Source organism: Tympanuchus pallidicinctus, unplaced genomic scaffold (genome assembly GCF_026119805.1).
Source record: "Tympanuchus pallidicinctus isolate F22 unplaced genomic scaffold, pur_lepc_1.0 scaffold8, whole genome shotgun sequence".
NCBI classification, from domain to species: Eukaryota; Metazoa; Chordata; class Aves; order Galliformes; family Phasianidae; genus Tympanuchus; species Tympanuchus pallidicinctus.
Genome location: NW_026294802.1, coordinates 13092115 through 13106635, shown reverse-complemented (window position 1 = coordinate 13106635; position 14521 = coordinate 13092115). Strand labels below are relative to the sequence as shown.

The window sequence follows — 14521 nt, the reverse complement described above, 5'->3', positions numbered from 1 at the left end:
GCTTCTCTGGGCTGAAAAAGGAAGTTAAAGGTCTGTTGATGGTGCCTGAAGAGGACAGGTCTTTCTCCCTCTCTTATACTTCCCAGTAATAGTTACAAACTGGTCCCTAGTATATCTGAGCATTGTGAGCTAACACCTGATTCTCCACCCTTGTTTCTGCACCTATTGCTTTACCAGCAGGAAGTAGGACGTGGTTTGGGGCTTTTTATTCTCGGCCTCGCTAGCCTTTTCGATACTTTGGGGCCTCGTCTCATTCTGACAAGGCAAGCAAGCAGCAGCTTCCTGTGCAAAGGTGAGAGGGAGCAGACAAAGACTGAACACACACGAGAGGAACAGCTCTGCAGCAGACCAGCCTGTCTCCTCATGCCAGCAGCGCTGGCTGGTGGGTGGATGTGCTCTGAGCAAAGTTCCCCTCCAGCCCCTCTCCCTGCTCCCTGCTTCCCTCCCAGTTGGGCCAGCAGCACCTGCATCCATCTGTCCTTGCAACCCCAACTCTGGAGCACCGGGTGCCTGGAACTGGAAGGTAATGCAAGTGATGCCAGCTCTGTCCCATATGGGGGTGGCTGATCTGAGAAGTGTCTTGGATGGAGTTTCAGTCTGACAAGCTGATTTTTGTCACTGGGGAGGGCTGAGCACGTATTTATCTCTGTCTTTCCACAATCCTCTCAAATCATACCCCGCATCTCAAAACGACTTCGTCTGGTTTCTTTCTTTCCCTTTCTCTCCCCATTTGTCTGTGAATGTGTTGTCATCCTGTTTTTCTTCCTCTGATCCTAATCTTTTATCATGACTGGGATCTATAGCATGCCGCATGCCAGCCTTTTAAAAAACCCCCAGCTCCCACTTCCCCAGTAGAACTCAGCAGAGCTCTGCCTTGTGCCCAGCCCTGCCTGTGTGGAGAGGTGAGGATGGTCCCTTCTCCTGCAGGCAGTGACAGACCTCAAGGTACGGGTGTGCAGGTGGATAGGGAGAGGGGGATGCTGGCTTGAGCATAAGCCCCATTTGTGGGGATTGGCTGCACAGGCTTTGCAGGGGTTACCTGATTGCAAAGCCTGAATTTTCTGCTATGCCTGAAAGCACACCTCTTTTCAAGGCAATGCAGGGTCTGCTTGGCAAGGATGGTGCATAGTTTGCGTGTGACTGTCATATTTTATGATATGGTAAATCTTTGCCTTTCCAGAGCTTGGTAAATTTCCCTGATTTTTCCCAATCCCAATTCAAAATCTACCTCCTAAGCCAACTTCTGGTAGTTGCAGCCCTCTCATTCAGCAGACCCCTAGTGATTTCAGTCCCAGGACTTACCAAAAAAAGCCGTGTGCAGCCACGGCAGCATTCTCTACCTGAGTCAGCAGCAGCCTGAAACAGTGTGTGCAGAGTACTGTGTGCTCACACACATTTCCAGAAGGCATCAACTCTGCAAACAGCCCATCTGTGTCACTCTGTGGATGGTTTCAGTGCTGAGCAAAGCAGCACCAAGGCAGGAAAATGATAAAGTGCTGAGGAAAACCAGACTGGAGTAGAAGGGGTATGAGTTTCTGAGTGTGGAAGACGAACACTGGTTTTGAGCTCAGGGAGAGTGGATACCCAACGTGAGTTGACAACTTCTTAATTAGCACTGCTGAACGAGGTTGTGTGGGGGATCTTCTCTCTTTCAGTGTGTCCCCAGAACAGATGAAGCCCTCCTCACTGCTTCTGTACCACCTCTTGCTGCTCATTCTGATTCCTCTCTCATTGGCATCGGACTCTACGCAAGGTAAGAAATGATCTCTTGTGTTGGTGTAGTTGTTGAGTAATGCCCACGTTGTAACATACAACCAGAGGAGGCTGCATTAATGAGAGAGCTTTTAGCAGCATTCCAATGTCCAAAGGCAGAAAGCAGCCAGAGGAGTGAGTGGCTCTGCTTTTCTTACCTGGAGACAGCTATCTTACTGAGGAGTCTGTCTGTTGTTTGTGATGGGGCAGAATTGTCTGGGCTTAATGGTTGCTGCTTAATGCCAAAAGTCAAGTAATTGCTAATTCAACCGCAATGCTGTCCATCTCTTCCCTGCTGACAGGCAACTCCAGTCTCACTTGTTGGTATGACTCGAGGGCAGCTCTCCTTTGTGACTGGAACTCAGGCAGGGACCTTGCTGATGCACCGTGCAATCTGACAATTTTATCGAAGTACGAATTTTGTGACAGGTGGGTGACTGGGAAGGCTGAGGGAAGGCAATGCTTTGAATGAAAGTGTCCTGGAGAGAACATCAATGTAGCCTCCTTCTAACAAAGCCAGGTGTGGTGGAGTTACACAGCTGAAGGGTTTGCCTTTGAAATCTGTCTGTGTCCGATCCCAGGTGATCTGAGATATTGGTCACTGCTCAGTGTTTGTCGTCTGGGGGTTCTAAACTGCCTAGCACCACTTATATCCCAACTCTGTAATGCTGTGTTAATTTTCCAAAAATCCTTCATCCCTAGTAGCAACCCTCTGTATTGAAAGCCATTTTTGACAGAACAGGGGAATGTGCAAAGAAAGAGGCAGAGGGAGATCTATAGGGATCTTCTGCTCTTTGCCAAAGTGAGATGGACACGACAGGAAAGTTGCACACTGAGCAACAATGAGTGAAGGAATATATTGTTCTCCTGTCATTTTTAATCCCTGGCCCTTATGCCCCTCTGAGTCAGTGACACCCCAGAAATGGGCAACGGAGCTGTGAAAGGTCTGGAGCACAGGTCTGATGGGGAGTGACTGAGGGAACTGGGGTTGTTCAGTCTGGAGATGAGGAGGCTCAGGGGAGACCTTATTGCTCTCTACAGTGACCTGAAAGGAGGTTGTGGTGAGGTGGGGGTCAGTCTCTTCTCCCAGGTAACAACAATAGGATGAGAGGGATTGGCCACAAGTTGTGCCAGGGGAAGTACAGGTTGAACATTAGGGAAATTTTCTTCTCTGAAAGAGCGGTGCTGCAGTGGCACAGGCTGCTCAGGAAGGTGGTGCAGTCACCATCCCTGGTGGTGCTCCAGAACCGTGTGGATGTGGCACTGAGGGACGTGGTGAGTGGGCATGGTGAGGAGGGCTGATGGTCAGACTAGATCATCGTAGAGCTCTTTTCTGACTTCAATGGTTCTATGATGTTTTCCTCTCCCAGAGGAGGAGGGGTCGGTATGCAGCCAGTACTGCAGCGGGGGCTGGGCTGTTTCTCTGTGGTCTCCAAGATGACATTCTCAGTAAGAAGAGTTACTGTCCTACCCAGGGATTCTCTGGGTGCCTATCATAAGAAAAGACTAGTGTGGTTTTGGCATGGGTAGGTTGCTCCTGACTGTCAGTAGAGATGTCTCCAATGGGGTGAAGTAGGCAGACACATTCTGAGGCTGGGTGCATGGACCTTGACAACCAAACATGCCCTTGCCCTGTGGAATTGAATCAAGAAGTAAGGTATGTTCCTGGCTGGCTGGGATGTGACCTGGTTTGGAAAATGCCTCCTGCCTAGTATCTGAGATGCTATAGGGCTGTCAGTGGCTTGAAGGAGATGAGTAAAACCTTAAAGGGGCTGAAACTGGCAACTGTCTCCCAAATCAGTATGTAGCAGAGGGGTTAGACAGAAGCTTGGAAGCCCCATATTGTCTTTGGTTTGAAATATCTGGGATGCATTTGTTCTCCATGTGCCAGCACATAAAACTTGTCTGAGTGATGCAGTGGGGAGGGAAAGATGGACTATATCCTAGCTGTAAGCTGTTCGATGAGTGTGGTAGGATGCAACATTCTTTGAAAGGCCTTTAGTGTCAGATAAAATCTGACTACATGTAAAACAGATTCCCCAGCTTACTGGAATTCTCCTGTTTAAAACCCAGGTTACATTCTTCATCTGAAAGATCTGAGCACTGTGCGTTACCCAAGGCAGAACACATGACTGGGCTGAGGAGATGCATCAAGATTTTCAGCAAAGACTATAATGTGAGTAATTCCTTTAGGATGTCCTGACTAATTGTAAGGATGGTATGTCAATTTGAGGAATATAGAGTGTGACTCTCAGGAGCATTACGAAAATCCAAGCCTTGATTGCAGTTTTAGGCTTGGACTTGTTGTGTGTTGCCCTATGTGGGGCGTGAGCCATGCAGAAGAAGTGCAGGGTAGATTGTGTGCAGCGTCCCATATCACATTTATCTAGGTGTTGCCCCCATCTCTTCCTCTGAGGAGGAATGACCATGACCCCAGCTCTGAAGACACCTCTAGACCTCATCTCCCTTGAAGAGTTCAGTACCATTTTCCAAATTATTAACTACTGTGGATCCTGGTAAAATGTGCCAAATGCAAGATGCAACAGCTGTACATCAATGAAACCAATATTGATACAAATCCTCTGCTTATTATTCGTTATTTAAATCAGTCTCTTTTTTCAGGCTTGTTGGGTACTTCCCTCAGTCATATCCAGAAATTGCTGTAATTTCTGTGTTTTCAGAAAGAAAAAATAAAATAGCTAATTCCCCTTATTGGCAGAGTCACAACGAGTTCTGACAACAGCCATGCTTTTTTACTATCACACATTATATGTGAAGGCAAATTGTAGGGCTGGTAAACAACTCCATAAGCTATTCTTTCAAACATGTTTTCTTTCTAATCAAGCTGTTTGGTCCATTTCTTATTCAGATCTGTATGATTTACATAGCTCTTTAGTATCATCGCAGAACTGTGTTCTATCAGTTCAAGAGTTCTACTCATTTCAAGAGTAAAATTGAATACCAATGTTATCTCAATCTTACCAGTGAACATAAAGCATTTTAGTCAAAATATTTTATCTCAATAAATGTCACTTGCTGAAAGTAACTTTTTCCTGCTTAGTCAGCACATACAGCAATCCCAGCAAAATACCGTACCAAAATATTTTGTGCCCTGCTCTTCAGTGAGCAACAACAAAAAATGAGTAAAAAGTTTTGTTTGCTCTGCTGAAAACTGAAGCTTATGCTTTTCAAAGACAAGTGTCACCCGTACTCGTTGTCAAGAATTTTTAACTCTCTTACATGCAGGCAATGCTTGGAAGTATCAGTGGTTATTGATGAGTCTCCTTGTTACTAGTGGTAAATTTTCTTTGCAGATGCAGTGCTTCACTGCTGCAGATCGTCTTACCATGTCTGTACACTGCCAGACTGGGGACAATAGGTCTATACCTGCGCGACTGGAGGATTTTAGTCCACTTCGAAATAGTGAGTGCTCTTCTGTCTTGCAGTCCTTGAAGCTTCCCTATGAAGGGATACCCAATTTCTTGTCCCTGTCTACAACTGTGCAACACTCACAGCAGAATTACCTCTTTTCACTGTCCCCTGCTACAACTAGCAATTTGACCAAATTGACTCCCATGCCATTTAGTGTGCAGTGTGATGTCATGTCAGTCACTTCCCATTCTGCTCTGTACGTGGGACACTGATGAATGATAATACATTGCGATAGGAGTTCTGGCTTCAAACAAGCTATGACAGCTCAGCTGACTTTCTGAAAAATACGTGCTACAAGGCGAGAAAGTCTTGCTGCTCTGCCCCTCCTACAAGACATGTGCTTCCACTCTCCTTTAAGCCAGCTTTGCCAAGAATCAATCTGCTGACTTGATTCAACTCACTAATCCAGTCAAAAATCATCTTCTTAGTTCTTTTTTTTTTTTTTATTTTTTGCTGGATGTGTGAGTTTATTTGGCTTGAGAAGACATCCAGTGAAGTTACTGCAATGTGAGTCGTAAGAAGTCATGCCTGGAATCAGGGGTTGAGAAGATTTACCCCAGACAGTCTGTGCAACTCCTGCCCCTGTGGCTGTAGCTCTCTGAAAGAGCAGCTGAGAAGAAGCTGTCACCCCAACTGTGCTCCTTTCCTGTCCATACAACTGCCTTGTGGATAACCCCATGAGACAGGATGAATGCAGTGGCCATTCTCACAGGCTACTGGAGGAGCTGCCTTTACTGTACTCCCAGGCCTTTTGTCACCAGGGCCAGTGGGTAACAAGGATGAACAGAGAGAAGGAAATCACTAAGGATCTCACTCAGCCATGGACGGCTCTGTGAGCCTATGCACCAACCCAGTTGCCACGGTGTCTGACACTGGAACCTGGTAACAGACAGACAGTGCACCGGTGACATTCCAGCTCTCTTTCTCTTTCCAGTAAAACTGTGGCCTCCAGGAAACCTTCAGCTGTTCAGCAAAGCTGAAAACACCTACAACTTAACGTGGAGTCTGAATATTTCCTCTCACTACTTGAAAGGGGAGCGGCAATACGAAGTGCGGTACCGAACCACAAGTCAGTCATGGGAAGTGAGTAGACACCATACAAAACCTGGTCTTCCTTATATCACCCAGGAAATTCCTCTCAGATTGAAACAAGTGACAGTATAGAGAATGGCTTCAAGCAGCGCCAGGATAGGTTCAGGCTGGATATTAGGAAAAACTTCTCAGAAAGAGCGGTGCTGCAGTGGCACAGGCTGCCCGGGGAGGTGGTGCAGTCACCATCCCTGGAGGTGTTCCAGAGCCATGTGGATGTGGCACTGAGGGACGTGGTCAGTGGGCATGGTGGGATGGGCTGACGGCTGGATTTTATGATCCTAGTTGTCCATCCTTTATGATTCTATGATTCTGTGAAGCTGGAGAGGGGCTAGCCTCCCCTCTCCCTTTTATGTGTGTCATCTGCTGCCAGTGTTTGGTAATGACATGGAAAAAGATGGGAAGCTCATTTTACTTGGTGCTGTCACGAAAGAAATCCAGGTAGCTCCAGGGCACACCTGAAAGTGATGAGGAATACAAAGCAACGGGCAGGTATCCTCTGGGATGAAAAATGCAAAGTGAAGATTTGTCCTCCAGTGCAAACAAGCAATGCACAAAGTGGAGGGATCTGAGACAGGTCCTCTCTGAGGGCCTTGGAAAGAATGAATATATGAGCCACAACAGGATGCTGGAGATGCTCTAATTTTGTCCCTGTTCCAGGAAGCCAAGACCTTCATCATTAGTCAGGACCAGATGTGGGCACCTTTTGAAAGACTCTCCCCCAACATGAAGTACGAGGCTGCTGTCCGTGCAAAGCCAGGTGCCTCAAGTACCTGCAGAGGTGTGTGGAGTGACTGGAGCAAGACAGTACTGTGGAGCACACATGTTGAAGGTAAGGATCAGAGTCAGGCAGCCTGATGGGGAGAGGGAAGAGGGAACTCAGATAAAACAAGGCAGGAGGCCCAAGGCAGGAGGCCCAAATCAGGATGAAAATCTGGAAGAAGAGGGGTAGGAAGGATTGCATTAACTGAAGAACAGTGAGATGATTGGAAACTGTCAGTTCCTCCTAATCTGTCAGGTCAGTCTGGCTTAACAGCACATAAGCACAAAGATTCCCAGTCCCAACAGATTAAATAGCAGCAACCCCTCTGCCTCCCAGAGGGCAGGCAAAATTCAGAAGGTACAAATCAGGGTCAGTTCAGTGAAGACACTGATCGGTGCAATGAGACTTGAGTCTAGGAAGCAAAGTCTCAGAGAAGGAAAGAGATTTACAGGTGTGTAAGTCCCTCCCAAAAAGCTCTGCTGAGAGTTGCACCAGTCATTACCATTAACCACAGCATGGTGGACACCTACAGCCTTGAAATACAAAGCTCTGAGCAAGCCTCTGTAGTGAGTCATGAGCTGTGGTCTCTGCCACATCTTTCCTGGAAAACAAGCTGCTAGAGGTTATTCCTCTTCACGTCACCCTGCTCTGTCCCTGCCCAGTCCCTCCCTGTTGTTCCTGATGCTGATATAAACACAGGAGCTATGTTTAGAAAGGGCACTGTGTTGCTGTGGCGATCAAATTTTGACAGTGTGTGATGTCAATGAACAGGATACAGCCGCAACCAGTTGTCATAGCAACCAAGACCCAAAGATAACCAGGGTACCAAAGGCAGAGGAGACAAAGTGATGTGAGTAGTGTCTCAAGGACAGGCAAAGAAAGGGCTTTCTGAAACTGTCTTCTTTCATATCTCTCTGCTTCCTCACAAGTGCTACAGAAAAGCTGTGCAGGCCCACAGCAAGGGGCCTTAGGGATGGAAGGAGATGGGGGTAGCAGTCAGAGGAGTCAGGCACCAGAACAGCATGACCAGGCAAAGGTGCCTTTGGGAGATGTGTGAAAGAGGCAGATTAAAAAAGTTGGAGATGATGCCAGAAAAGGTTGAGGAATGCTGGCAGAGCTAGTAATGAGGAAATTCACTCACTTTGTCCTATCCTTACAATTCAAGTGTCAAAATTAGCATGTGGTGGAAAGCTGTAGCTTTCTGAAAGCTTTCCTCCATATATCCAAAGGAAGAGGCTAAGCCCTTGACCCCAGCCTTGTCCCTCCTTGGTCCTGCTGCCCTCTCACCCAGACTCATGAACCCCATGATTCTATTTTTCCACTGACTCATAATGCTCTTTGAATTCCGCAACCCCTCTTAAACTGATTGTAGGACTCCCTGCTTCCTTTTGCAATGAATAGGGCACGATGTTGAGCACTTCTAGTAGTGGACTGTGACACCTCATCCATGGCAGTCCTCAGCTGTGGTGCTGTTATGAAGAGGGAGTTCCAGCTGTTTAGCGAGAATTATCTGTTAAACCATGCCAAGCAGACACTGAAACCCATCAAAGCTGCAACGCATCCCACATAACAGAGAAGAACTCATTTATCTGACCTATATATTCTGCTCTATTCAATTCTATCCCATCCCATCTCATTATAATTATATTGTATTATGTTACATTGCATTATGCTATATTTTTATTATTATTATTATTAGCAACTCATCATATAATAATAACATGGAAAGACTTAGTTAGATCAGTCTGAATAGCCATGAATGTGCTGTAGCTCCAACGCCCAGAACCCTGGCTAAATGTTCATGGCAACTCCCTCCTTGTCTCCTATCCTGCAGGAACATCCCGGCCAGTCCTGCCAGCGATCATAGTGAGCACGTGCGTCTTTGTGATCATTGGGTCTGCCTTCCTTATAAACTTACGGACCCCAAGATGGTAAATGAGAATCAGTTTTCCTGTTTCCTGCTCTGCTGTATATTGTGTGTCTTTCATATTCTTGTTTATTTTTTAACAAGCATTACTCGGCATACAGAGAGACTCATATTAATCATGTCTCAGCATTTTGAAGTGAGATTAGAAACGGCTTCAGGTTTTCTCTTCTCTGGACAGGCACAGAGAAACTGGGCACTAATCATAGAATTGTAGAGTCGTTAAGGTTGGAAAAGACCTCTGAGATCACTCAGTCCAACCATCAGCCCACCCCTACCATGCCCACTAACCACGTTCCTCAGTGCCACATCCACACAGTTCTGGAACACCTCCAGGGTGACTCCACCATCTCCCCGATCAGCCTGTGCCACCAAATGATACTGGTGACAAAAATGTTCTCAGGGAAGAAGGCAGCAGAAGTTGAGATGGTTTCTTTGTAAAGAAAGAAGAAAGGTATTAACTTAAGATGGAGACAAGTAAAATCACTGCTCACTGTGCTCTGCCTTCAGTCATAACAAAAAGGTGAGGAAGGACTAGCTATATGGCACACAGGGAGACAAAGAGGCCTATCTCCACAGAGTGTAATTAACTTGTGAGTTTGGATGAAGGATAATGCTGAGGTAAGATGCAAGGAAGGATTAGACATGCATGAATAAAAATAGCATCTGCAGTGATGTAAGTTTGTATTCAAGTGATGTTAGTTTATATTTAAAAACTAGCAAATCCTCATGCTTCAAGAGTGCCTTGATTGCCTCCAGAAGTCAGAAGGGTCTCTTCTCTGAGCATTCCACAGCAATGCACTAGCAATGTGCTGACAGGATCAGCCAACCTCTTGAAGGGACCGAGGAGCAGATGATATCACTTCATGCTGCCTCAAGTGACAACACATTGGTTTCAGTAAAGCAGAGGTCATTCTACTGTTGTATGGCATGCTCTCATGGGCTTGCACATCCAATAAGTTCCAGCTGTATCATTTGGCGAGGTCCTGTTCACGTCATGTGGTCCACTGAGTTATTGTGTGAGCAAAGAGAGGGACATCTGGCAGTAGCAGGGCCGTGAAAACAAGAAACCTTTTCAGATCTATAAATGAGCAGAGGGCAATGGAGATGCTAAGGTGACCACCAAGGTAGAGAAGGCTGTGAACTGTTGGTTGTGAGCCTTTGGGATCACTCTTATACTTTACCTTTCCCCCACATCAAGATGGTACCTGTGAGCTGCAGTGCTCCTCCACCACCACAGTGCCGGAGAGTTTAGGATCAGGCCCTACTTCGTTTCTCAATCTCCTTCTCTTTTCTCAAGGTTTAAGAAGATCCTGAAGATTCACATCCCAGATCCTGAGAAGTTCTTTCCCCCACTCATCTCTGTTCACGGAGGCGACATTCAGGTACAAGAAGGGTCCAGATGGTTATTAGGGAAAAATGAGGGAGAGGATGGTCCAGATGCTTGTGCCTTGGGCAGACATCGGGTGCGTGGACCTACACGTGCACACACAGCCCGTGTGTCTGTAGCACCAGATGCTGGGTTCTCTGCTTGAGTTTTATTTTTTGACCTAAAACCTGACACCCGGTTGATGCATCTCTGATTTCAGAACTGAGAAACGGCAAACCACGCAAACCTCAGCATGCTGCTCCCCTAACAGGACACCCTGAGAAAATAAAAAGAACTTGTGGGAGGCAGCTTGGCCTCTCAGATCCCCTTCCAGCCTGCTTCTTTCCCTCCACCTGTCCCAGACTGCCCAGCTCTTCACGGATTTTCTGCTTTCTCTCCCTCCTGGCTGATGGCTTTACCTTTGCTCTTGATGTGAATTACCATTATTCTGGATGATATTTAGCCATATTCTACATTCTTCTTTCTTTTCCTTTCCTTCCCCACCTTTTCTTTCACCTCTTTCTTCCTTCCCCAGATTCTTCTTAAATATGGGCAGCTGCAAGGAGACAATTACCATTCTGTGCATTTTTAAAGGGAGCATCAGATGCAAGACTGGGAGGTGGTCCCATGAGCAATCTCACTTTAAGATGGATGGAGACAAAATGCAGAGGATCCATAGGACAGCAAAGCTTTGGAAAAGTCTAAGTGCAAAAAGCCTTTGAAAGCTAAACTTAGAAGGGAAGAGTGCCAGGGGGGAGGTGCAGTGGGCATCAGAGTCACTTTCTCAGTGTTGAAAAAACTAGAAGAATTTGCTTTACTGTCTATAAATGAAATTAAGTTGGATATTATCAAAACCAGATTATTTATAAGGATAACGGCACACTGCAGGATGTAACTTGTGGTGAATGTAAAAGTCCAGTCACAGTCAAATGGGAAGAGCAGTTCAGACAAGAGAGCTGCATGCAGCCATGTAGAAGTATTAAAAATTGGTTCAGTTCCTAGGAATAGATTGCATGAGACACAGCTGAGTACTGCTTTCTCTGTTTCCACCTCCACTCCTCATTCCAGTCTTGTCACTTTATCTTTTTCCTTTCCTCTCATCTCCTGTCCTCTCCTCTCTCTTCTCTCTTCTCTCTCCTTTTCTCCTCATCTTTCCTTTTAGTCATCCCTCCTCAATTACCTCCAGAAATCTCAAAATGGATTTGCAAGATCTGATATTGATTTTGTAGTGACAGAAAGATATAGTGCCTTTGAAACACTGCAATTGGGACAACACAGACGTGGATTTCCGTATCCCCAGTTCCAATTGCTTGGGCAGACAAAAGGCCACTTAATAGCTCAGAAGAAGAGGCTCTTTGTTCCTCACTGTGTTATATTTTGAGCATAACAGTCTCTCTCCTATGTTTCTTTCCCATCAGAAATGGCTCTCCTCCCCATTCTCCACATCTGCCATGTGTGTGAACAGTACAGCCCCAGAAATCTCAATGCTGGAGGTGATGCAGAAGAACGATCAGGAATCCCAGCTTTCCAAGGGAACTTTGGCACCTGATCCTCCCTCAGAAACCAGTGGACACTCTGTGTCCAGCTGCTTCACCAACCAGGGCTACTTCTTCTTCCACCTTCCCAACTCCTTTGAGATCGAGCCCTGTCAGGTCTACTTCACATATGAGCCTTTCACCCAGGAGAGCAGTGGCAGCGAGGACAGCGAGACTTACCATGATCTTCCCTCCCCAGACCTCTGCACACTGGCAGAGGACATGCCAGTGTTGCCCTATAACTTTCTGCACTGTATAAATGGGATCCAGGGCTTCCAAAATATCTCCTTCGTGGCAGAGACACAAAGTGAAACCCAGTGGGCCGTGACTTCCCTGTCAAGAGCAAGCACCTCACCAACACCAGTTCTGAAGCAGGATGAGCAGATGACTGAAAAAGCAGCTTTACAATATGCTGAGGCCACATGCCAGGTGGACATAGACTTTCCTGACTCACCAGACCTACATGACAACAATACTTCTGATGTATCAAGTGGGAAAGCAGGCCTTCCAATTGATCCCAGTGCTCCAGCAGCACATGCTACCTCTTCCTTTTCTCAGCCTACAACTCTAAGGCAAAACCAGGATGAGGATCTTTGCAGAACAACCTTTTCCAGCCAAGTGCCAAACACTGGTGCCTACCTTTCTCTTAAGGACCTCCAAAGCCAATACAGCCATGGCTCTGTGTAGGATCACTTGGGGGAAGTCTACAAGCATAGGAAAGACCTTCTATGTGGGGAAGACTAGATGGACATTTCTCCTATTCAGAGCATGAATGTAGACTCCAGTCACTGAACCACTGGAACTGTTCTTTAACGAGGCTGGAGAACAGAGTTACTCTAGAGGGATGCAAAACTGCAGAAGGAATAGGATGGACAAGGCGTAAATTCATAGAGGAAGCTGATGACAAAGTACATGAAGACATCTCTTCCTGACTAACCCAGAGTGTCTTTTATTTTTTTCCTATGATGTTCTTCCTCATTTCACGTTTTAATCAAAGTACATTCTGAGCTGCTCACTCTAGTTTTAAACTCAGGTTCTAAGATCAGCTCAGAGCCATAGCTGTGTCAGCTGTCTAAGCAGTGCAGTGTTAAAAGAAATCCCCATTATTGGGTTAAAAATACTGGGGAAATCCCCTCCCCTTCCATTTTCCCCCCCAAGTCTAATGATGGCAGTAAAAAGAACACACATAATTTCCCATTCTTGCTGCAATATTTTTCATGAAATCGAAAGCCTCTCTGCTCTTCTGGCAAAATACCATTATTTGACTACGATAAGCTGATTGCAGAGTAGTTCATTCCACATCCTGTATTAGTGGAAAACGTCGTAAAGGTGCTGCCCATTCCTTCCATTGCTCAGGGGAAACCATTGCCTAGTTAGCAGCAAAGATATGGTAAATGAGCCCAGAAAACTAACTCACGAATCAGCACCTTCACTGAAAAGAAAACTTCAATCCATGCACCAAAAAAAAAAATGAAGGCTGCAGAGACTACTTTTCTTCTTTGCATATCTGGGTTGATAAGCAGCAATAACACAGAAGAGAAGCATTAAGGCAGAGCGAGACATGCTGTTCTGCTTCCATCCATCCTTGCACTCAACATCTGTACTGTCTGTCTCTTCTCTTGCCGTGTTTCAGGAGTACTCAGAAATGGGAAAATACCAATTTATTGCTACAGATCTTTCTTCTAAGATCAAAAACTTTCAAAGTTATCAATCCTCTTGGTACTTTTGCCATCCCTTTGAGTATCACCTCAAAAGAGCTGCTCAAGGGACTTGATTCTGCCTACAACAGAAAGGTCTGGGGCAACCCTTATCCTCTGCTTATCAGCTTCTTCATTCGCCTCAAGATGTAGACTGACCCTTTGCCTCCTGGACATATCAGGTGAAGAATACCCCCACAGCTTCCTAGATGCATCAGAAACAGTGTTGCAAGCAGGAGCAGAGAGGTGATTGTTCCCCTGTATTCAGCACTGGTGAGGCCGCACCTCGAGTACTGTGTCCAGTTTTGGGCCCCTCACTGCAAGAAAGATATTGAGGCCCTGGAACGTGTTCAGAGGAGGGCAACAAAGCTGGTGAGGGGTCTGGAACACAGGCCATATGAGGAGAGGCTGAAGGAGCTGGGAATGTTCAGCCTGGAGAAGAGGAGGCTCAGGGGAGACCTCATTGCTCTCTATAACTTCCTGAAGGGAGGCTGTAGTGAGCTGGGGGTCGGCCTCTTCTCTCGTGTTATTAGTGATAGGACCAGGAGGAATGGCTTCAAGCTGCGGCAGGGGAGATTCAGGCTGGACATGAGGAAGTATTACTTTTCAGAAAGGGTGGTCAGGCACTGGAACGGACTGCCCAGGGAGGTGGTGGAGTCACCGTCCCTGGGGGTGTTCAAGGAAAGGCTGGATGTTGTGTTGAGGGACATGGTTTAGTAGGAGCTATTGGGAATAGGTGAACGGTTGGACTGGATGATCTTTTAGGTCTTTTCCAACCTTAGTGATTCTATGATTCTATGATTCTATGAGCAAGCACAAGATTTGCCCAGCTATTTGCTGTGCTTTGGGATTCTTTGCAGGTGGAGCTCAAAAGGAGACACTGAATCCCTTGCCTCAACAGGGAAATTGTTATCTTACATAGGTCAAGGATCCCAGTTCTACTGATGGTTCTCCTGTCCC

General features: G+C 46.3%; 1 protein-coding gene across 1 annotated transcript; it reads left to right on the top strand.

The window, feature by feature from the left end:
• Positions 1-222: 222 nt before the first annotated feature.
• On the top strand, positions 223-13767 carry IL2RB (interleukin 2 receptor subunit beta). Its single transcript, XM_052668730.1, has 10 exons — positions 223-523; positions 1656-1753; positions 2055-2181; positions 3826-3928; positions 5067-5175; positions 6119-6267; positions 6934-7105; positions 8871-8967; positions 10261-10345; positions 11748-13767. Exons 2-10 carry the CDS (start codon positions 1672-1674, stop codon positions 12549-12551), a joined length of 1728 nt encoding a protein of 575 aa, XP_052524690.1. The 5' UTR covers positions 223-523; positions 1656-1671; the 3' UTR covers positions 12552-13767.
• The last annotated feature ends 754 nt before the right edge of the window (positions 13768-14521 follow it).